The sequence below is a fragment of the Carlito syrichta genome, unplaced genomic scaffold, assembly GCF_000164805.1.
Source record: "Carlito syrichta isolate Samal-C Ts95f unplaced genomic scaffold, Tarsius_syrichta-2.0.1 Scaffold303242, whole genome shotgun sequence".
Taxonomy (NCBI): domain Eukaryota; kingdom Metazoa; phylum Chordata; class Mammalia; order Primates; family Tarsiidae; genus Carlito; species Carlito syrichta.
In genome coordinates this window covers 775,871-798,183 of record NW_007247338.1, presented here as the reverse complement: position 1 = coordinate 798,183, position 22,313 = coordinate 775,871, and the positions used below count along the sequence as shown (strand labels likewise).

The following is a 22,313-nucleotide window of genomic DNA, read 5'->3' as shown; positions in this document are numbered from 1 at the left end:
TGGAAGGCTGAGGTGGAAGGATCGCTGGAGCCCAGCAGGTCGAGGCTGTGGTGGCCGGGATTGTGTCACTGCACTCCAGTCTGGGCGACAGAGTGAGACTCCAACTCAAAAAAAATAAAAAATAAAAAAAAAAGACTTCTAAGTATTTCTATATTACACAGGGTCTTAGATGACACTTTTTCCCCAGCCCCCATCCTTAGGACTTGAGACTTCTTTGATTATTCCAATCACAGTTTTTACTACTGAATTGGAAGTTCTGATTATTTTCAAATATTCTGACCTTTACAGAGAAAGCAGTTTCTTAAAGATTCTACTGTGGTAAACCAAGGAGGAGGATTTCTAGGCCCACAGATAAATTTTTGCAGATCTACAGAATACTTGCTGCAGGGAACCTCAGGAAGTTCTGAGCCAGAGAAGTTTTCCATTTGACTAAGGACTCGTGTTGGAGTCCATCCTCTATATCAATCCTTAGGCTTCTGCCTTTATCTGTGTGTGCAGGAAGCAGATCTAGCTTTGTGAGACAGATCTCCTCTTCAGAGGAAGACTTTCAGGCAAGCTATATACGTAAGAAGAATAAACCTCAAGAGACTGACTTCATATGAGTGTCATTTCTTGCCTCTTTGATGAAGCAGATATCACCTTAGAGTTTATAACGGCTCCTTAAAATGAAAGTAGATTTTTATATTTCTGTAAGTGTAACTGAAGGGTTGCTAAAGACCCAACTAGGATTCCTGGTCCAATGAAAAGAGAGTGTTGGCCAGGCGAAGTGGCTCAAGCCTATAATCCTAGCACTTTGAGAGGCTGAGGGGAGTAGATTGCCTGAGTCCAGGGGTTCAAGACCAGCCTGAGCAACTTGGTGAGACCTCATCTCTACAATATATCAAAATTAGCTGGGTGTGGTAGCACATGCCTGTAGTTCCAGCTACTTGGAAGGCTGAGGTGGAAGGATCACCTGGGCCCAGCAGGTCGATGCTGGGGTGGCTGTGAGCATGCTACTGCACTCCAGTCTGGGCGACAGAGTGAGACTCTGACTCAAAAAAAAAAGACAGTGTTTCATGTGATATTGCTACTTCAATTTCATACACATTTCATGTCAAAGACCTTAACATATATATCCTCAAAAACTTTGCAGATATAAAATTTAAAAAGGAGAACATCAGATTAAATGCTGTTAAAATTTTGTTTATATGAAATTATAACTATTATTATTATCCAGTAATAAATTATAATATTCCCTATAGAATGTAAGTACAAGATCTATAATTTTTCACTCGAATATCTAGAACAATGCCTAGTCTATGGAGTGTAATACATAGTCATTGAATGTATGAATGATGAATAACTTATGCAGACAAAAACAATTTGGAGGGGGGCAAAGACCACATAAATATATATTCCTTTCCTTGTAAAAAATCATTTCACCACAGCCAATTTTTTAAAATTTTGATCTTTTAAACAGCAGTCTCAAAACTTTTTGGCATCAGGGACTGGTTTCATGGAAGACAATTTTTTCATGGACTGATGTAGGGGGCCATGGTTTGGGGATGATTCAAGTGCATTACATTTATTGTGCACTTTATTTCTTTTATCATTACATTATAATATACCATGAAATAATTATATAACTCACCATAACGCTGAATTAGTGGGAGCCCTGAGCTTGTTTTCCTGCAACTAGATGGGATGATGGGAGACAGTGACACCTGAAGTGTGTTGCTTTTGTCCAGTCTACTCTGGAATCTCGTTTTGGTTGCTGTCACTGAAGAAAACCCTGCTTCACAAAGATAATTGGAAATGGAAGCAGGCTTTTCAGTGCTGATCTGATATGAGGCGGAGCTCAGGCAGTAATGCGAGTGATGGAGAGTGTCTGTAAATACATATGAAGCTTCATTTGCTTATCGAACACTCACTTCCTGCTATACAGCACAGGTTTTAACAGGCCACAGACTGGTCCTGGTCCTGGTCCATGGCTTCAGGGGTTGGGGACCTCTGCTTCTGTTTTTAAAAAGAAATGTGCCACAAAATTGCTTAAAAGTGACCAAAATGTATAGCATATACAGAAAAATCATGGTTATAACATGAAATTATTTAAAAATGAGCATTTTACTCTATCAAGCATTAATGGTCTTTGTAGAAAAGAGTCTGAGGAAGGCATGAGAGTAAGACACTAATGTTCACTACCAAGTGAGATAACAGCCTGAAGATGCTAAATTGTAAGTTAAGACTTTAAAAAGTTTTTTAAAATTAGAAAAATACACAACCTATAGTATACCACTCTATGAAGCTTCTAGTATCTTCATGTAGCCAATTTTGTTTAATATTAAAAAATATATTTGAACTATTTTTTACATTCTCTGGCAAAGATCGTTCCTACTCATCAAATATTGCAGGTGCTCCCTGAGAATTCCCAGTGTACTTGGCATTAAAGTTGGAACCATGTAACTAGTTTTGGTCCATGGTCTATGAAGGGATGTGAAATGTGTCACACCTAGGCTAAGACTGTGAAAAGCTACTGTGCATCCTCCATTTCTTTCTTATCTCCAAGCTGACCTTCAGGGCTCATGTTCCAGGTGACAGGACTACAAGATGAAGTAGACCTACCCAAACTTTATCTGATGTTGTATAAGCCACAGTGCGTCAACCACTGTTGCCCTTAGAGCATTAAGACATGCCCGTTAATTATCCTGACTAGTACATATTCTCTATTTCAAATATAGAACTTTTAAAATAGCATGCCTTGGGAATGAATGGACTTAAAGAAAAGTATCTTGTATTTCTGATCTCAGATCCTCAAATTATTACCTTTTGTTTTCCTCTGATCATTGCTTTGATCAGATATCTCATGAATTAATTATTTATTTAATAAACACTTCATTGAGAATTTACTGTATATTAAGCATTGTGCCAGGTGCTAGAGTTACAGAGATGAGCAAAGCATATTCAATCTCTCCATTTATGGACCTTACAATTTGAAGGTGAAACAAACATTAAACAAATTATCACACGAATCAATGTACAGTTATTGAAAATTAAAATATAGGGTGCTATAAAAGGGTACCAAAGGAAAACTTAATTCAATTGGAAGTTCAGAAATGGACTCTGTGGAAGGGGTATTCAAACTGAGGCCATCTAGGCAGAGAGAACAGAATTGCCAAAGGTCTTGAGGTAGGAAAAAGTATGGTAGGAAAGGAACGTGTGACTGAAAAGCTAAGTAAGCTAGCTAGTGAGATAGGCATGTGATGGATCAGAGGTTCACAAACTATGGTCTTCAAACCAAATCTGGTCTGCCATGCTTGTTTGTAAATAAAGTTTTATTGGAACACAGCTTGCCCATTCTTTTACATAATGTCTATAGCTGTGTTACATCAGTAGATTTGAGGAATTGCTACAGAGACAGTATGGTTTACAAAGTCTAAATTAGCCGGGCTCGGTGGCTCAGCCTGAAATTCCGCACTTTGGGAGTCCGAGGTGAGTGGATTGCTTGAGCCCGCGGGTTTGAGACCCGCCTGGGCAACTTGGCGAGACCTCATCTCTACATTAAACAAAAAAAATTAGCCGGGCATGGTAGTGCGCACCTGTAGTTCAGCTACTTGGAAAGCTGAGGCAGAAGGATCGCTGGAGCCCAGGAGGCCGAGGCTGCAGTGGCCAGGAGCGGCCACTGCACTCCAGTCTGGGCAACAGAGTGAGACTCCAACTCAAAAAACAACAATAACAACAACAAAAAAACACACCAAGTCTAAATTTTCTGGCCTTATTTAAAAAAAAAAAGTCTGTAGACCATGTTAAGAATTTGAGATGTAATCCTATGTGCAAAGGGAAAGCATTAAAGGAATTTGAGCAGAAAACTTAGTAGCACAGATGTGTGCTTTAAGAAGGTTATTTTGATTATTTGCAGAATGAAATAGAAAGGGGCAAGCAAGAGAAGCCAGCTAAGGGAAGACAGTGCCTTGGTAGGCAGTGCCGATGAAGAAAAGTGAATTCAAATCTGTTTTGGAAGCAAAATCAGTATGCTTTGGTTACAGATTGAATATTGGAGCCAGCCTTGGTGGCTCAGCCTGTAATCCCGCGCTTTGGGAGGCTGCGGTGAGTGGATTGCTGGAGCCCACGGATTTGAGACCCGCCAGGGCAACTTGGCGAGACCTCATCTCTACAATAAAATTTAAAAAAATTAGCTGGGCGTGGTAGCGCGTGCGTGTAGTTCTGGCTACTTGGAAGGCAGAGGCGCAAGGATCCGGAGCCCAGCAGGTAGAAGCTGCGGTGGCCAGGAGCGGCCACTGCACTCCAGTCTGGGCGACAGAGTGAGACTCTAACTCAAAAAAAAAAAAAGAATACTGGGGTTAAGGAGTGGAAAAAAAGCAAGGATCATTTCCAATTTTTGCCTGAAAAAGCTCAAAGAGTAGTGGTTGTTTTCCTGAAACAGGGAAAACTGTAGGAGGACAGAGACTGCTGAACATGTTAAGTTTGATCTTAACAGATACCATTTTCCCAAAAATAATTACAAAAAAGGAGCACAACAATTCTCACAAATATATTCTGAATTCCATTTTCTGTTCAGGATGGAATAATCTTTCCTCAATTTTTCTTACATCAATTCCTTTAGAAATTCCACAGATTCTGCCCATTTAAAGAAAAGGTCACATTTAGTAGGACTACATATATTTCAGGAACTGTTCGGGAGAAGTTTTTTCTTTGGCTAAGACCTCCCAAGTTTTATAAAAACATTTATTTATCCAGGGACACAAGGAGATTTTCAGCCTGTTGCAGCTTTTATTTGCACTGCCAAGAGGAAAAACGAAAGGGTTTCAATAGTCCTTTAATTGAAGCGTCCCCAGAGCAGAGGATTTGTCCTAACTCGCACTTGGTTTTCCAGGCTCTCCCTGGGGTTCTCCTTCCACAATGCCTAAAAAAGCCCTGGTTTTCTATGATGACAGTCCACTAAAATGCTCCCCTTTCCCAATACCCACCAGCAATATGCAGTCACCCCTTATTATACAGTGTTATTTTGTCCTACTCAGCATTGTGCCCTATATGAAATTTTGTGTGTTAAGTGGTATTATGATTGGACTATTTTCCTGAATTGGGCAAGGTTTTCCCCTTGAGCCAGCATACTGGTTTGCCTCTAAGGATATCACTTTATCTCTGTAGTTGTGTAATTGGGTTCAGCTTTAGATGTGTAGCTCTTCAAAAAGATTCCATGAATGGGTGAAATATATCTCTGGGCTGGAGGATATTTGACCTAAAGTTATGCTCTAGTTCATTTGGTTCATTAAAGGGAAGTTTTTGCCTTGACATTATAAAATGCTAAATTTGAAAAACTGAGACTAATCAGATGGCGAAGTTTGTATTTATGATAGTGTCAAAATATTCCTGGCCCCTTTTGTAGAGGCAATCTGCTGGTTTACTGTGACACTCTTATCTCCTTTCCTAATAAGATGAATGGAATGACTCTTCTTGTTATATTTTGGCAGGAAAAAAAAAAAAGGTTGAATCTGAGTATTTTGGAAAAAGTTCTTAAATCAAAGGGACTATAATCTTTATGATACTATTAGCTACTCCTGAGAAACCAGTATTATGAATACAGTGAAAAAGGGAAAAATCAGATATTTTATTTTTAATGTAAAAGAGTGAATTAGGTTCAACTGACCTCAAGGTTCCAAAAATGCCTTTCTTGACTCTACTAAACAATGTAAGAATATATAACAACAACAAAGAATTCACTAGGTATATTTATAATAGAAATCTATTTCAGTGAGGAAAACTGTATTTTAAATTCAAGGATGCTTCATTTTTACAAACATGAATTTGGAATATTTGGAATATTTTATACTGAAGAATTCCCCTAGTCCCACAGATCAGTTATAAATATTAATGGAATTTCAATAGATTCTTTTCAGATTTCAATGTTTAATATTCATTCATATTATGCAGGGAATTCAATGTCCTGTATGGTACATGTGGATTCTTCTCATTATAGAAATGAGCATATATATAGAGTCTGTGGGGAAAATGATCATTAAAAATAGCAGGGCCCACATATGATCTTAAAGGGCATATCAAAGCCTTCTCAGCTCACTTAATAACAAGAAAGTCACTGGTAATAAACTAAAGGCCTCTTTAGGCTGAATTGACTCAATAATGTCACATCTGGGCAAAAAGATGGATTGGTGATTCTGGACAGAGTTAAAAATGCTAACTGATATAAAGTATTTATGAAATGCAATGAAGAGATTTCCTGTGGTGAGATTCTGCAGTCAGACTTCGAAACCTGCTCTTGAATTAGTTTCAGTTCTTTAATTTGCTGCTAACTTACTTCATTGTGTCTTACTCTTCTCAGGTATTCTGTAGTATAAATTTTTTGAAAGATTCTTATTCAAAAAGTGTTTTGAGGTTTCATAAAAAGAAAGAAGAATTGCATCTAACTTAATGTTCTCTGAGATTAATACCTTATTTAGATAACAAGATATTGTTTAGCCATCCTACTGTGTAAGTATTATTCTTTTTAACAAAAGATAATAGTTAACTAGGCCTGCACTACTGGCATTTCCTTCTCTCTTCTCTTTCTTGAAATGAAAACTTTATATAAATGATAGACTAAAACCATAAAATAATTTGTATGCGACAACAATGATAAAGATAGCATTTACTATATACTTACTATGTGCCAGGCATGGTACTAGGAGTTTTGAATATGCTATCTCGTTCAACCCTTATTAACAGTTCTGAGGGGAGATAGTATATTTACAGCACAGGTAAGATAGTGAAACTCAGAGAGATTAAGTAACATATTCATGGTCACAGAGCTATTAGGTGGAATCACATGAAAATGTTGACATTGGTTCCCTTTAGTCTACAAAAAAAAAGCAATATCATATTGTTCAATATAATTCTAAGCACTGAGTTACTGTGTGAAACTAGGTCTGTGTGATTCCAAAGTCCACTGCGCTATGCTGAATAATACTGGTTATTTTTGACCACCCATCATAATAAAAGCCAAGTCATCAATCATACAATAAAGAATTCATCACTCACCAAGCTTGCGTTTATAAGAACTCTTATTTATGGCAAGATACCATTTTCATTTTAATATCATTGTGACATAAAAAAGAGATAATTGCTAAACTGTGGCAGAGAAATGGCACACTTGCAGAGCTTATCACATATTTTCTAAGTTAAACTTCTCAGCTGGAGCACAGTTGTTCTTTAACCAAGTATTAAAAAGAAATATCTTTCACAAAGAGAACAGTGGGATTCTTTGAAGTGCAACCTTGGAAATCAAGGTCTGTGTTACAGGACATCATTCAAAGCAGATGTATATTCCCCAGAGACCACAGTAAAATTGTTATTGAGAATACCCTTTCAGGTCTTACTGACACACTATATAGTCAAGTACTTCCAATGTTCTAGGAGTAATATAGAACATCCAAGAAGAGGCGGCTTTCTAATCATTCTAATTGCCAAGAACTCACATGTGCTTTCCAGTGACTTTCAGACTGAGCAATTAAAAGGAGAGAGCTCATTCATTTATGTGATTTAAAGGGTAGTGGTAACAGATACCTAAATGGCCTTAGAGATAACACAATTGGCTGAATATCCGTTACTTTTTTTTTTTGCCTGCTAAGTGGGTGACCAGTGCTGAAGTATTAATTCTTAAAGTTATTTCAGGGCCAAGGAAGGGCACCTCAGAGTTGCATAAAGAACTGTCTCAACAAATATTTATTGAGCACCAAATACACACGCTTATGCCATGATGTTAGTGTCTATCTCTTATTTTCAATCTTGTTCAAGATAAGAGGGATCAACGGATGTATAGCCTGTTTGATGGATTGTGTCAGTATTCCCACTTAAGGAGAGAGCTTCTAATTTTGGAGAAAGCAGCAGACTGTGTAGTCACAGCATATCAATTCTTTAGCCATGAGACATTTAGATGGATCTGAGGAGGAATTCTTGACAATGAGGGAAGTGGTGAAATCTTTTCTGAGGGAGCTCTAGGCAAAGGAAAGATCCCATCTCTTTGGAATAGTGTTGTCACGATCCTAGATAAAAATGGACCACAATGAAGACTTGTCAAATCCTCATCTAGCTCAAGTCTTTACTGTTTCCCCAGACCTGAGGTTCACAAGCTGTCTGAGATTTACGCAATTTTACAATACTGTTCTCAACTTGCAAAGGTTTTGAGATGCCTCTAGAATGATGAAAAACAGGCACTTGTCTGGAAAGCAGAGCAGCTCACGTTATTTTGAGCCCTGGCTTACAACCCAGAGTGTTGACAGCTTCACTTCAGACCACAGTCAGGACTCAACTTCAAGATCCTTCAAAACACCTCAGTCCTACAGAGACAGCCTTTTTCCAATTTTCCTCTCTGAAGAGATTGACATGGCTGCAGGTATTATGGAAACAGCAAGTTGAGTTTTCTATATTTGAGGTTCAGAGGACGAAGAGTTCTGTCTTAATTCAAAATAAGGTTCTCAGACAGATGTGAGAATTACCATTTCAGGCAGAAGACTAAATTTTTGCAAAGGATACAACCTAAAGAAACCATAAAGTTCCTCCTGTAATTTCATCCTAGATATTCTAAAAAGTGCCTAGACTATCTTAATTTACATACCAATCCCACAATAAAAAAGCAACCATACACATAACCATACATATAAAACAACTGCTCATAAAGTAAACTATTCAGCAATCAAGTTTAAAATCTACATATTATTCCCCCCAGGTCAAGTCAGAGTGGTGTATCTACTTCTTTCCCTTTCTTTGTTCCTTCCTTTCCTGGGTACCTCAGAATGTCTGAGATTTTCTCTTCAATTAGGCAATTTAGCTCTGCCTCCTCTCACTCTCAAACTGCCACCCAATCTTTCTAGGTGCTCAGTAGACAAAAGAACAATCCTGTTGAAAGGAATGTAATTATAAATAGCAAAAGTTAGCTACTATTACATTCAATACTGCAGTTTCTTCATTAGAAAACAAACACCCATTACTTGACCTTTTCTGAGTGGGGAGGTCAGAAGGAATGTGTTGATTCCCACCTGTGTGCCTTACTGACTATCCCCTCCTTTACATTGGCCTTCCTTACCTCCTTATGAAGCCAACAGACAGTGGGGTTTCACTTGCTGTTTATTTTATAAATTGGCAGCAGTGATGGTGGCCTCTGTTAGTGTTTTCTGCTGTTTTTATCTATGACCTGTACATTTCAGATCCATGCATTTATTCATCGTGAATAGTCTTCCAAGTCTCATTCCTGCCTTCTCCCCTATGAATGGTGGTTAGAAACTACCTTCAGTCATCAACACATCTCGCTCTTATGTTCTGGACCAATTCTTGGCCAACCTGAAGGTCTTTTGTAAATCTCAGTTTGACAATCACAAGTTTTGGCCAATACCGCAAGTCAAAATACCATTTTCAAAGGGCAGGGCAGGCAGAACATAAAGGTGCAATGTTGAAACCAAAAGGGACTTAGAATATTGAATGTTAAAGACTCACTTCTTAGTGAGGATGCTGCATAGATCTGAAATTTGAAATTGTTTATAGCTGTGGAAATGCCAGGCTGTAGCATCCAGACTTTCTCTACTCTTTTGCTCGCTGCTTCTTGGACATTTCATGACTTATTTGCATCTATTGAACTTTTTTGGCATTCCCAGGAGAAAGTTAAATCATATTCCATACTCAAGTTTCTGATTTATTCATGGATATAAATGTTCCATAGCCCTCATCTTTCATTTCCCCACCTAAAAAAAGGAGGTTATTGGGTTCATGCTGACAAAAAAATCTTGTGTTCTTTTAAAAGCTCATAATAGTCACAAGGCAACATGACCTCTTCTGGTTTTGATCATAGGTGTGAGTTAGCACTCAATATATTGTAGAGATCAGCGCATCCTTTATGTTTATGCGACCTCTTACTTGATTGTTAAGTCGCTAGTCCAACAGAGTCTCATGTATTTTACTCCCTTCAGAATTTCTCATCTGAGCAGACTATGTTTGGTGAGGGTGGAGACCATAGAATCTTAGCGCAACACGTGACACATAAAAGACATTCAATATACATTTGTACATATTTGTTCAATGAATAAACTGAGCATGGAAAATATACAAATCAAACATTTGGAAATTCAATTTTGCTGAAAAATAACTTCCACAGCCGTATAATCCACAGATATTTTTTAAAGTTTATTTTTAATGTATATATTTAACTGATTTTTTACTTTCCTTCCATTTCTGGTGTTAATTTTCATACTGAGTTAAGTTGCTTGGCAAGTGGGAGGACAAGTGTTATCTTAGATGTAAATCTTTCCCACCGGGGACAGCTTGACAGGGAAACCAGAGGCTGAAAGGGTCTGTTGTTTGTTTTTACTTTGTGTGCAAATGTTCTCCTTACAAAATGGGCTGAGTTATGTCATTCTCTGTGAAAGCTCATTTTTGGTTTTAAAAGAGAGAAATACTACATGAAATAAGACTACTTTACTTTATAACTTGTCTATTAATTTAAATGACAACAAATATAAATTTATTTTTCTGTATACATATATATGCATACATATTTTAAGTACATATATACATTATATGCATATATTTTATGTATACATCTTCTTTCTGAGCAACCACCCCAAAATCTGATATTACAATCTTGTGATATCTCATGGCATCACTTTAATAAGCAGATAAATATTTGCAATTAGTATTTGACTGTTGTTAATTAAATTGCCTTAACAGATTTATAAAGACAGCATCAGTTACATAATTGGATTACAAATAACTATGTCTATTATATAAAAGACAGAATATCATGCTTGCTTGTTACTGCTTGTTATTTTAAGATGACAATTACTATTTTATCTGAGTGTTCCGATATTTTAAAACAAAAGCTTAAACTGGAAACCTGACAGTTTTTCATGATTATAGTTCCTTTCCTTCTTTTTTTCCCACTTTCCTTCTTATTTCTCTTCCTTTCTTGTTCTATTTATAAAGTTGTAGCTGTCTGAATTTCATTCTATAAGTTCAAATAATTCCACATTTATTCAAATCCTAGAGCAGACCATTTTGTGTTGTGAACTTCAAGGCTATCTGCTCAGTTAGAATTATCGTAGACCTTTTTAAGTCATCACAAGGTGACTGGATTTAAGGCCCCAGGCCCATCCTAATTATTTACAGCATTTTTTCATGTAATGTCCTTGTCTTTTATAAAGAGTTGATGTAATAAACAGCCATATGGAATAACATCTCTGCATCTTTTGTAAAACAGCAATTAAAGGCATTAGACATTATATTGGTGTTTATTACTCAGGGATTCAACAATAAATAAGGATAAATTCTATGCAATGAAGTTTGTTCATTTGCTTGTCTTCTTTTAGGATGAGTTGGGTTGTTTTCTTTTATTAGATATTGAAAACTATCATTATGGCCACTGGCCATCATATTACTAGAGTTTTAAGTTGTTTTAATCTCCTCAGATTGCTGCCTATTGGCTACTTTCTTGATCATTAACACTTTTCCAGATGTTGAACAGAGAAGGATGCTACATTTCTGACCAATCATTTCCAAGGTCACTTGTAGATTTTACTTACTTAAGCTGTCCTGATGCCTATTTGTACTGGTAACAGACAGCAGCACTCACTCAAGTTAGTCTTTTACATTTATGCACTTTGCTTTGGTTAATATAATATCCAAATTCATTGGAATTTTTAATTATAATAATAGGTACAATAGATACTGACTTGCTATTTTCTACATTCCATGGGAAGCTCTTTATATGTTCAAGCCCTTTAATTCTCAAAAACTCTTTGGGGTTGGTACAGTACTGTTTTCCTCATCTTATTCATGAAGCAACAGATAGTATAAGTAATTTATCCAAAGTCACACAGCTAGTAAGTGGTAAAACTGATTAGATTCTGGGTAGTTTGGCTCCTGGACTTCCTGATTCCAAGCTTAAATATCTTGGGAGGGACTTCAAAAATCTTCTTGGGAGGTAAATATATTTCACTTGTGATATTTCAATATCTATCTGTTATGTCCTTTACACCACAGACATTACTAATCATTGACAGATCTTTCTATACTCACTTTGGAATCACTCTTGGTGGAGACTACCTGTTGAATGATTTGCCCTTGTGTTGAAATCTGTTTTTTATTCACGCAAGTTTAATCCGTTCCTTTTACTGAATGATGCATGCTAAGTGTCGTAGTAGAAATTGGCCAGATGTTCACCAAATCCACTTTTCTTCTTCCTACGTGCGTAAGTAGACATTTACAGCTTCCCTTCCAAATAGGTGTGGCCACGTAACTGTGTTCTAACCAAAACATGGGAGCACACCTCATCTGTAATATTTCTAGGCCTAGCCACCCAGAATTCTCATGTGCTCTCCTGCATTCTCCTTTCCATCCACTGATTAGATACCTATGAGTACCATGACTGTTAGCTACCTGATGAAGTAGGTGGTGTCAAAAGGTGGGAGGAGTGTGGGTCCTTGAATAAAGTTTTGGAGAAAGTAACTTATGAATCATAAAAACACCTGTTTGCACTTTATGTGAGCAAGAAATAAACTTCCGTCATTTTTCAGGCCACTAAAGTTTTTGGGTGTGTTCGCCCTAAAAACTAGCACTGCAAATACAAGGCTCATGCAAGAGCATATCAATAACATGTTTCAGAACCAGAATTTGAATCTAGGTCTTCTAAGTCCAAATTATTCCCACTATGCCAATATTATCAATAATTTTTAAAAATCCATGGTAATATGATAAAGATCTTATTTTAACTTAAATTTTCTCAAATTCTAACCCACCCAGATTTGAGTTCATTGGCAACAGGGTTTTCTCATCTTTAAAAAATCTCAGGAATTTCCCAATGGATGCCTTCAGGACTAGACCTCTCCATCCCAATTATGTGCATAGCCTACAATTCCTACCCCAGTACAAAGCACAAAAGTAACAGCAAGTTAGAGTTTCTCAAGTGTATCCTGGGGAACCAGTTTTGTGGGATGTTAGTAGGTTTGGTTCTCAAATAAAAATATTCCACAGTCATGTGCATTTGGAAAATTCTAGATTAAAAGAAGATGTTTTTCTCTAGGAATATCCTTCAATAGAATAATATGTCTTGAGATAGAATAAAATGTCTCGAGGCTCCCCCAAATAGGGGTAGAATCAGTAGCATTTTGCAAACTTATTTGATGACAGAACCCCTTTCCAAAGAGCATTTCAAGGACTTAATGTGCCATAGAACACATTCTGGGAAACACAAGCATAACTATATTGGGTTACACAAATAACTATTGGTACTTGAAGTTGGGTCTAGTGCATCTTGGAGTTTAATCCCTCTGTCTAAGGAAACTTTGGTTTTGATTGTGGTTTTCTGCACGTACTATCTATTCCTGACATCTGGCAAATGATTATGTCTTGACTTTTGTCTGGTTTGGGCCACTTCTTTATCCTCTGGTTCTTCAAGTCTTAACTACGGACTGTATTTTGTGGTCTCAACCCTACCAGCCTTTGTCTTGTTGCTGCTCTTCCTCGACAGAACACAAATGCACCCCTTTATTAGTGGAGTATGTGCATTCTAGTATTAAATCTTATTTTTTTTTTTTTTTTTGAGTCAGAGCCTCACTCTGTCATCCAGGCTGCAGTGCAGTGACATGCTCACAGCCACTGCAGCCTCAATCTGCTGGACTCCGGTGATCTTTCCACCTCAGCCTTCCAAGTAGCTGGAACCACATGCATGTGCCACCACACCCAGCTAATTTTTTGATTTATTGTAGAGATGAGGTCTTGCCATGTTGCTCAGACTGGTCTCCAATCCTGAGCTCAGGCAATCCTCTCGTCTCTGTCTCCCAAAGTGCTGGGATTACAGGCTTGAGCCACCGCACCTAAGTATTAATTCTTGATTCAACCAAGCACCCCAAATAAAAGGAGGGCATGGGATAGTGTTAGTGGCATAAAGAAACATCTCTTACTAGCCTAGGTAAGTATCAGGATCAATAAATACACTGAAGTTATATTATATGGGCATGTATAGTATGTGATTCAACTAGACACACTTAGTAGCCTGGCCCTCAGATAGTGAGGAAAAAAATAGTTTAAATGTAAGGCAGTTATATTTTGTGTTAAGGAATGCCACCACTGGAGTCCTCACATAACTTAAAACATGCACAATTGAAGATTAATTTTCCATACAACTGACAAAGAATGTCAGGTATTTCTTTGCCAGCTGAAGTGGTACCTCCATTAGCTGTGGTAAAATATGCTTTCCAGTTTACCTAGCCCTGTAGTTTTAAAATTGTGATTCTTTTTTTGGGGGGGGTTGGAGTCTCACTCTGTTGCCCAGACTGGAGTGCAGTGGCCGCTCATAGCCACCACAGCCTCGACCTGCTGGGTTCCAGTGATCCTTCCGCCTCAGCCTTCCACGTAGCTGGAACTACAGGCGCGCGCTAACACGCCCGGCTATAAAATTGTGATTCTTGATATAATTTTAAAAATTCGATTATTTCAAATACTGCCAATTACATGAGAGTTTATTAATATTTGGGTGTTACACTCCTTCAAATTTGCATAATTTTATAAATGATTACTGTCCTGTAGTGTGGGTGTTTTTCCCTACCACACCACTTCATTTGTACAGCAGATTTAGTTGTTAGGAGACATGACTCTGCTACATCTTTCATTTTGTGTACCTTTCATAGTAGAAAATATCACTCTGTCCTATAAATCCAAACCAACTATTTAATCTGGCTTTACTCAAAGAAACAAAAATCTAGTGAATGTTGGAAAACTGACTGTACTGAAATTACTGATAGTTGTTATGTCATTCTCCAAAATGTCATGTAGTTTTTAAAAATCTTGAAGGTGATTTAGAATTTATGTGACTCTCTTCTCATTATATGCCAACTTTAGAATTTCACCTCTAAAGATTGTGACTATGTGAAGATAATGGGCATTACTGATTGCCTACCTAGCAATTGCTACCTCTTTCTTTCTAACAAAATTCTATTTTTGTTCAGATGACTAAAGAAGAGATGACCCTAAAACCAGTTCCAGAAATAGATTCTGATTTGTTTAGGCTTACCCCGTTGTCAGTGACCGGTTTTGGACTGGTTGAGGAACCCAATTCTGAGCTATGACATTTGAGGAGAAGTCTATTAAGGGGTTTCTGGAAAGATTTCCTTGATTCTTAGAAAGGAACAGAATCAGTGATAATTCCCCATTTTCCTAAGCATGTTGTTGGGTTTCAGTGTGATTCCCACAGTTATCGCCATCTTGCTACCAGTCCTCTAAGGATGTCAACATCAAGAGTGGAAGAGAGCAGAGAAAGATAAATCCTAGGTCCTTGAAGATATTGCTCAGTTCCTGAATTGACAAACCTTGAAGCTTCTCTAATCTCTCTTTTTTTTTTTTAGTTGGAGTCTCACTCTGTCGCCCAGACTGGAGTGCAGTGGCCGCCCAGACTGGAGTGCAGTGGCCGCTCCCGGCTACCACAGCCTCGACCTGCTGGGCTCCGGCGATCCTTCCACCTCAGCCTTCCAAGAAGCTGGAACTATAGGTGTGCACTACCAAGCCCAGTTAATTTTTGAGTTATTGTAGAGATGAGGTCTTGCCAAGTTGCCCAGGCGGGTCTCGAACCCGTGGGCTCAGGCAATCCACTCACCTCAGCCTCCCAAAGGCGTGGGATTACAGGCTGAGCCACCGAGTCCAGCTCTTCTTCTTAAATAATGTATTAATCAACTCAGGTTACCATAACAAAATACCAGAGACTAACTGGTGGTTTAAACAACAGAAATTTCTCATGGTTCCGAAGACTGGGAAGTCCAAGGATAAGGTGCTGGTGGATTTGGTTCTTAGTGAGGACTCTCTCCCTGGCTCTCAGACAGCTGCCTTCTTGCTACATCCTCACATGTTATGTGCAAGTCACATCAGAAAGCGCTTTTGCTCTTCTTATAAGGCCATCTGCAAGCCAGATCAGAAAGCTCTTTTGCTTTTGTTTTTAGGCGATCAATCCTATATAGTTAGGACCCTACCTCATTTAATCTTAATTACCTCCTAAAAGCCCTATCTCCAAATACATCTATATGAGAATTTAGGCTTCAACATATGAATCTGGAAGAGACACAGTTCGGTCCACAGCAGATAATATAACAAATGTCCTTATGTTGTTAAACAAGTTTAAATTTTTTTTCTGTTATATACAGTTGAATACACCATAACAGATATCATATCTTATGATGTAATACACAAAGGATAATGTCTAATTCATGGCATATAATATGAGAAGATCAAGGACTATTTTCTTTTCTCAGAACAAAGCAGTTGTAGAGTTAAAAATGGTTAGTCTGTTGCTGTTATAGGGCATTTCATGAACTGCTGATTGTACGTATATGTGGTATCATGTTAACATAAACAGTCCAGCCCTAAGGGAGTTTTAAGTTATAAAAGAAACATTTTTCTAAGATCATGTGCTCTGATATAAAAACCATACTCCAGCCCAGTGCTATCATTATAAAGTTCTGGCAAGCCAAGAGACATTAGTTGGTGATTTTATCAAGCCAGACTTATAACTAATGGCTTGATGAAGCCATCACTGCCCCATAAAAAACTGTAACAGATTGAAATGATGTTTCCTTTCAGGAGTTTAGTCATTCTAGATCATTATAGTTTATTCCACAAAAATCAGTATCTCAAGGCTCACCAAAATCCTACAAATAAGAATACACTTTCATCTTTTTGCCTAAAATGAATCAGTTATGGTTTTCTTGAAATTCAAATCTAATTTTTATAACAATATCCAACAAAAAAGTGGAGTACAGATTTCATCACATTCTAGTAAAGATCTCATGAAACATATTACCCATCATAATAATTACTTTGCATACAAAGTAATTTTACCATATTTTTTCAGATGAAATGTAAATAAAAAATAAAGTTATATTAAAAAGAAGGATTTTCATAACAGTAAAATTCACCTTTTATTTGTAGCCAGGGGAGTGAAAAAGCAGCACTTACCAAATTTTAAAAAGCCCAAACCAAACAAGCAAAAATAAACCCTACCAGGAAACAAATGATGAGAGATAAATTTGCATATAGATAGGTCTACTAAAGCATTATAACTTGGGTCATTTTGAAATCTTAAACCTTCTGACACTATTTTCCTGAACTCAGTAATACAAACCATGTGGTGAATGATTTTGTGAAAAACTTTGCTGGTTTCACTGTGTATTTTATTACTGGCCAAATGTGACATTAAATTTTATCCCCTGTGGCTTGGAGTTAAATGCTTGCTCTGTTCAGAATGGCAACACTCAATTAAACAGCATTTTTCATGATCTACACCCACCATTGTTACTGTATTTAAAGGAAATAATGGGGGTACTGACCTATATTGCGCTTCTTATTATCAATGGAGACGAAGCGTACGCAGGGATTACTGGTGATGTACTGCCCAGCCCAAGGGACATCAATCTTCGTGCCAGCTTCATAAAAGAGGCCCAGAGCATAGCGAGAGGAGTAGCTCACGGCCTCCAGTTCCTGCCTCTGGCATTCACTAATTACTGTGGAAGAAAAAATAAAAGGCATTAAACTTGAAAATATCATCTTTCTTTTTAGTACATCAAATACAAAACTCCTTTAAACTGGTTCCAACTGTTTCCATCAACTCCATCTCACTCACAATGAATTTTGAGAGGTAATGTAAAATAACATCAGTTCTAATTTCTTCTCAGAATGATTGCTAACTTGGCGCAATTGCTCTTATCAGGCTGAAGGTCTAAACTCTTTGGACTGGCATTCAAGGCTACCCAAATCTGGCTCCAACTTGCTTTTCTAGCTTGGTCTCCTAGTTACTGTCCTTGGACTGTCTGGACACATTAGATTTGCAATACGGACAACTTAGTATAAGTCAGGGTCTTTGCTAAATACTTGACACAAACATTTCACTCTATCATAACAATCTTTTAGGGCAGAGCGTTATTTCTATGTTACAGGGGAGGGGGCTGGTGCTCTATCAGTTAACTTCTTAAATTCTTCCATGTCATAGAGTGGTCTGTTTTCTGTCATCTTTCTGCTATTATAACAGTTCCTTAAGCAGAGAGACCACACTTTAGGCATCTTTGTGCCAGGCTACTGCCTCAGTCATTATTGGCACACCAAGGATGAAATACAAAAGGATAAAAAGGCAAACACAGACTTGCAAAAGAAGATGAAACGTTGAAAGTGAATAATGGAAAAGGCCTGGAAAAGGAATTGGGCAGGTTTGGGTTCAAATCCTGACTGTCACTTACTAGATTTGTGACACTACTCAAGCTACTTAATTACTCTCATGATAGTTCCCTTGTCTATAAGTAGCACAACAGTACAGAATGCATTAGCCTGTCATGATGATTACATGAAATAATGCATAGCGCAGTGTTTGGCATTTAATAAGTGTTCATTAAATAGTAATTTTTCTGTTATAGACAGAAAAAATATTGAGAAAAATGGAACAATATTCCATCTTTGGTGGGGAAAGAAGAGATTTCCTCCACTTTTTAATTTCTATCTCCAATTCCCCTAAAGGTCTTAGGGAGCTGCTTGGTCATGTATGTACAATAATAATTTGAGTTTCAGAGAAGGCCTTAGTTCTAGTCTGGCTTAGGCAGGCTAGTTCAGATATGGATGCTACCAGAAATTTTCATTTACTTAGTGAGAAGTATCCTAACCTGAAACAGTAGGAATAAGCAGACCTCAAGGATGGGAGGCAACTTTCATTAAACCTTAGAGAAGTGGCTTTAGGAGATAGAGAGAGGCAGGAAGAGTATTTGGTGAATTATTACAGCACAGTAAAATCCTATATGTTATCACAGCTACAAAACACTTTTGGAACTATAGCTACAAAACATTTTTAGAAATATGACCTCGCCAGGCTCAAAGGCTCAGCCAGTAATCCCGCGCCTTTGGGAGGCTGAGGTGAGTGGATTGCCTGAGCCCGCGGGTTCGAGACCTGCCTGGGCAGCGAGACCTCATCTCTACAATAAATCAAAAAATCAGCTGGGTGTGGTAGCGCATGCCTGTAATTCTGGCTACTTGGAAGGCTGAAGCGGAAGGATCGCCGGAGCCCAGCAGGTCGAGGCTGCGGTGGCTGGGAGCAGCCACTGCACTCCAGTCTGGGCGACAGAGTGAGACTTCAACTCAAAAAAAAAGAACTATGACCTCATTTAATTTTCACAAAAGCCCTGCCAAAATAGGTGATTTTACCATCCTCATTTTATATCTCCAGAAGTTGAGCTTCAGATAGGTAAGTAACTTGCCCTTGGTTACACAGCTTCCAAGTTGTGCAGTCAAGATGAAGCCAGAGTTCCCACATTGGAATTACACATATATCCATACTAATCCCACACTTTTCTCTGCTCATCTGCAAGTCTGAGTTTCAAAATGAACTTTGGCATTGCTCTATCCTATGACATGAATGGTTATTTTATACTCATGAGCAAAAGCTATCGTTCCCTTTAACCATCATTTTCTGCCTTATTAAAAGCTTTAACTAAGCCGGGCTCGGGGGCTCAGCCTGTAATCCCGCGCCTTTGGGAGGCTGGGGTGAGTGGATTGCCTGAGCGGCGTCGGTTCGAGACCTGCCTGGGCAGCGAGACTTCATCTCTACAAAAAATCAAAAAATCAGCCGGGCGTGGTAGCGCATGCCTGTAATTCCGGCTACTCGGAAGGCTGAGGAGGAAGGATCGCCGGAGCCCAGCAGGTCCAGGCTGCGGTGGCCGGGAGCGGCCACTGCACTCCAGTCTGGGCGACAGAGTGAGACTCCAACTCAAAAAAAAAAAAAAAGCTTTAACTACTTGATGAAAGAATGATCTGAAATTGGTCTCGTTACACACAATGAATTTAGGCTTCATTAAAAAAAAATCAATCTGCTTTTCAAGTTATGTCTTGACGTTATGCTTAATGTTTCTAAGAGGAAGGAGGTGAAAGATATTAATGCTATCAGTTGAAAACATACACTAAGTTTCCAATTTTCTAAACTGAAATTCAACCAAACAAAACTGTGTAGTTAGCTCTTTAGTAACTGAAAGGGCCCAAGACATTATTATTGTCATTTATTCAAAACTGAAGGATCAACTAGGTTGACAACCAAATTGGACCGTCCCCGCTCCCTACATTTTCCGCTAGTTTTTAGACAAACTGCCAAGTGGCAAATCCCATCGGATAGCCCTTTGAAAAAGTAGTTGATATCTATATAGCAACAGCAATTAACCTTAAACACCCTTTTCTACTCCAGGGACGCTACAATTCATTCTGAGAACAGGAAGGTAAGACTTCTGACTAAAACAATCTCAATTTCTGGACATGTTCACTTATTAAAAAAAATCATCTTCAGGACCTTAAAAGTTTTTGACTGTTGCAAGGCAGAAAGGACCCAATCAACGTCCCATCTTATTTGAAAAAGCTTTCATGCAAAATGTTGAAGGAACCAGCAGTAGATTCCAGATATATATATTTTGGCAGGCAAAACAATAGATTCTTTCTTACCATGTATTCAGAAAGGAGATACGACCACAAACCAAGGTTTATAGAAAATGCCTAATTCCAGTATAATCTTTACCTGGATGTCATCTTCACTTGATTCTGCACCAATAGGCTTATATAATTCTTGTAATTATATATATGCATATGTATCTCACACACATAGGTATATAATATAAAAGTTTTACTGCTATGATGTAAATTGGCTAGAAATTGTAGCAAACAGGGTAGTACTTTGTACTTCCATTAATGAGGAGAATGTTCTTATTTCATCCTCCTTGAGCATGATTTTGCATGCATGTGTAGGTACATGTGTGGGTTTGGGAAAGATGAAAGGCAGAGAGAGAACAATAGTAAGAGGAGGAAGGAGAAAGAGAGAGAAAGAGAAAGAGAGACCTGACTGTACTCCTGAATAACACTGAGTAAATAATTTCACTTTTCTTTTTTACTAATATGATTTCATTCTCTTAGTATCCTAACCTATAAAAGAGGACTAATACATAGTCTGCTTATTTTCTATGCTTTTTGGTGACAATCTTATCCTTGTATCCACCCACCCATCATCCATCCATTCATCCTCCTGTCCATCCATCCATTGCATACTTTATGCCATGCATACTGTTTTGGATACCAGAGCTATAAAACAGAAAGATAAAGTCCCTGCTCTCATGTAGCTTACATACCAGTGGTAGAGAGGCCAATTATAAATAAGTAACCAAGTAAAGGGCATGCCAATGGGTGTTAAGAGCTATAACAAAAAGAGGGTGAAGGAATAAGGAACAGGTGTAGGTGAGGTTATTTTATATAGGCCATCAGGGACATGTGTCTCTTCTGAGGATTTTATTTGGATTAACGTGGGAAGCCACCACTGGTTATGAACCAAGGACAGACATGACCTGCTTTCTGTCTTAAAATTCCCATTGTGAGCCAGGCTCGGTGGCTCAGCCTGTAATCCCGCGCCTTTGGGAGGCTGAGGTGAGTGGATTGCCTGAGCCCGCGGGTTCGAGACCCGCCTGGGCAGGCGAGACCTCATCTCTACAATAAAATCAAAAAATTAGCCGGGCGTGGTAGCGCACGCCTGTAATTCTGGCTACTCGGAAGGCTGAGGCGGAAGGATCGCCAGAGCCCAGCAGGTCGAGGCTCCGGTGGCCGGGAGCGGCCACTGCACTCTAGTCTGGATGACAGAGGGAGACTCCAACACAAAAAACGAAAATAAAAATAAAAATAAATACATAATTTTAAAGTTAGAAATAAATAAATAATAATAGTAAAGCAAAATGCCTCCCACTGAGCTTATTTCTCTCTCTCTGTGTGTGTGTGTGTGTGTGTGTGTGTGTGTGCACGCGCATGCTTTTTCATCAATACTTTGCTCTGAGGTCATAGGTTTTGTTATTGTTTTTTTCTTATACACTGGAATTGTAAGAAAATACTGCTTTCTGAGAATGATCTCTGCTACCCAAACGAAGGGAATTTTTAGGTCAATGTCCCACATTCAGTTCCCAGAGGCAGGAGTGGGGGAAGGGAGAAGGGGAGCAGAGCAGGGCAGGGGGCTTCCATCAGAGTGGCTTTCAGCCTGGGGAGGCGGTGGGTGGGAGGGAGCAGGGGCCAGCAGCAGTGGCAGCGCCCCCGCTCCTGCAAGCACATAGAGGCGCCACGGTCCACCAGGACCTTCTTTCCTAGGCTCAATCTTGTGTGGACCCTCTTCTGTCCCTCTTTGAGGACATTACCCAACATCCCATTTCCCAAGTAGGAAAACTGAACCCAGGAGGCAGTCACTGCTCACAGTCAGAGCAAGGACAGGCAGAACAGGGACTCCACTCAGGGTCTCGGCTCCG

The 22,313-nt window shown here is 38.6% G+C and overlaps 1 protein-coding gene across 1 annotated transcript in view; it reads right to left on the bottom strand.

Annotated features, from left to right (window-relative positions):
- Positions 1–17,348: 17,348 nt before the first annotated feature.
- RNLS (renalase, FAD dependent amine oxidase) overlaps positions 17,349–22,313 on the bottom strand; it is a gene marked incomplete at its 3' end in the record, with an annotated part of 232,521 nt that continues 227,556 nt past the window's right edge. Inside the window, exon 5 of the mRNA XM_008058196.2 lies at positions 17,349–17,522. Within this exon, the coding sequence (XP_008056387.1) occupies positions 17,349–17,522 (174 nt within the window). The remainder of the gene's footprint in view (positions 17,523–22,313) is intronic.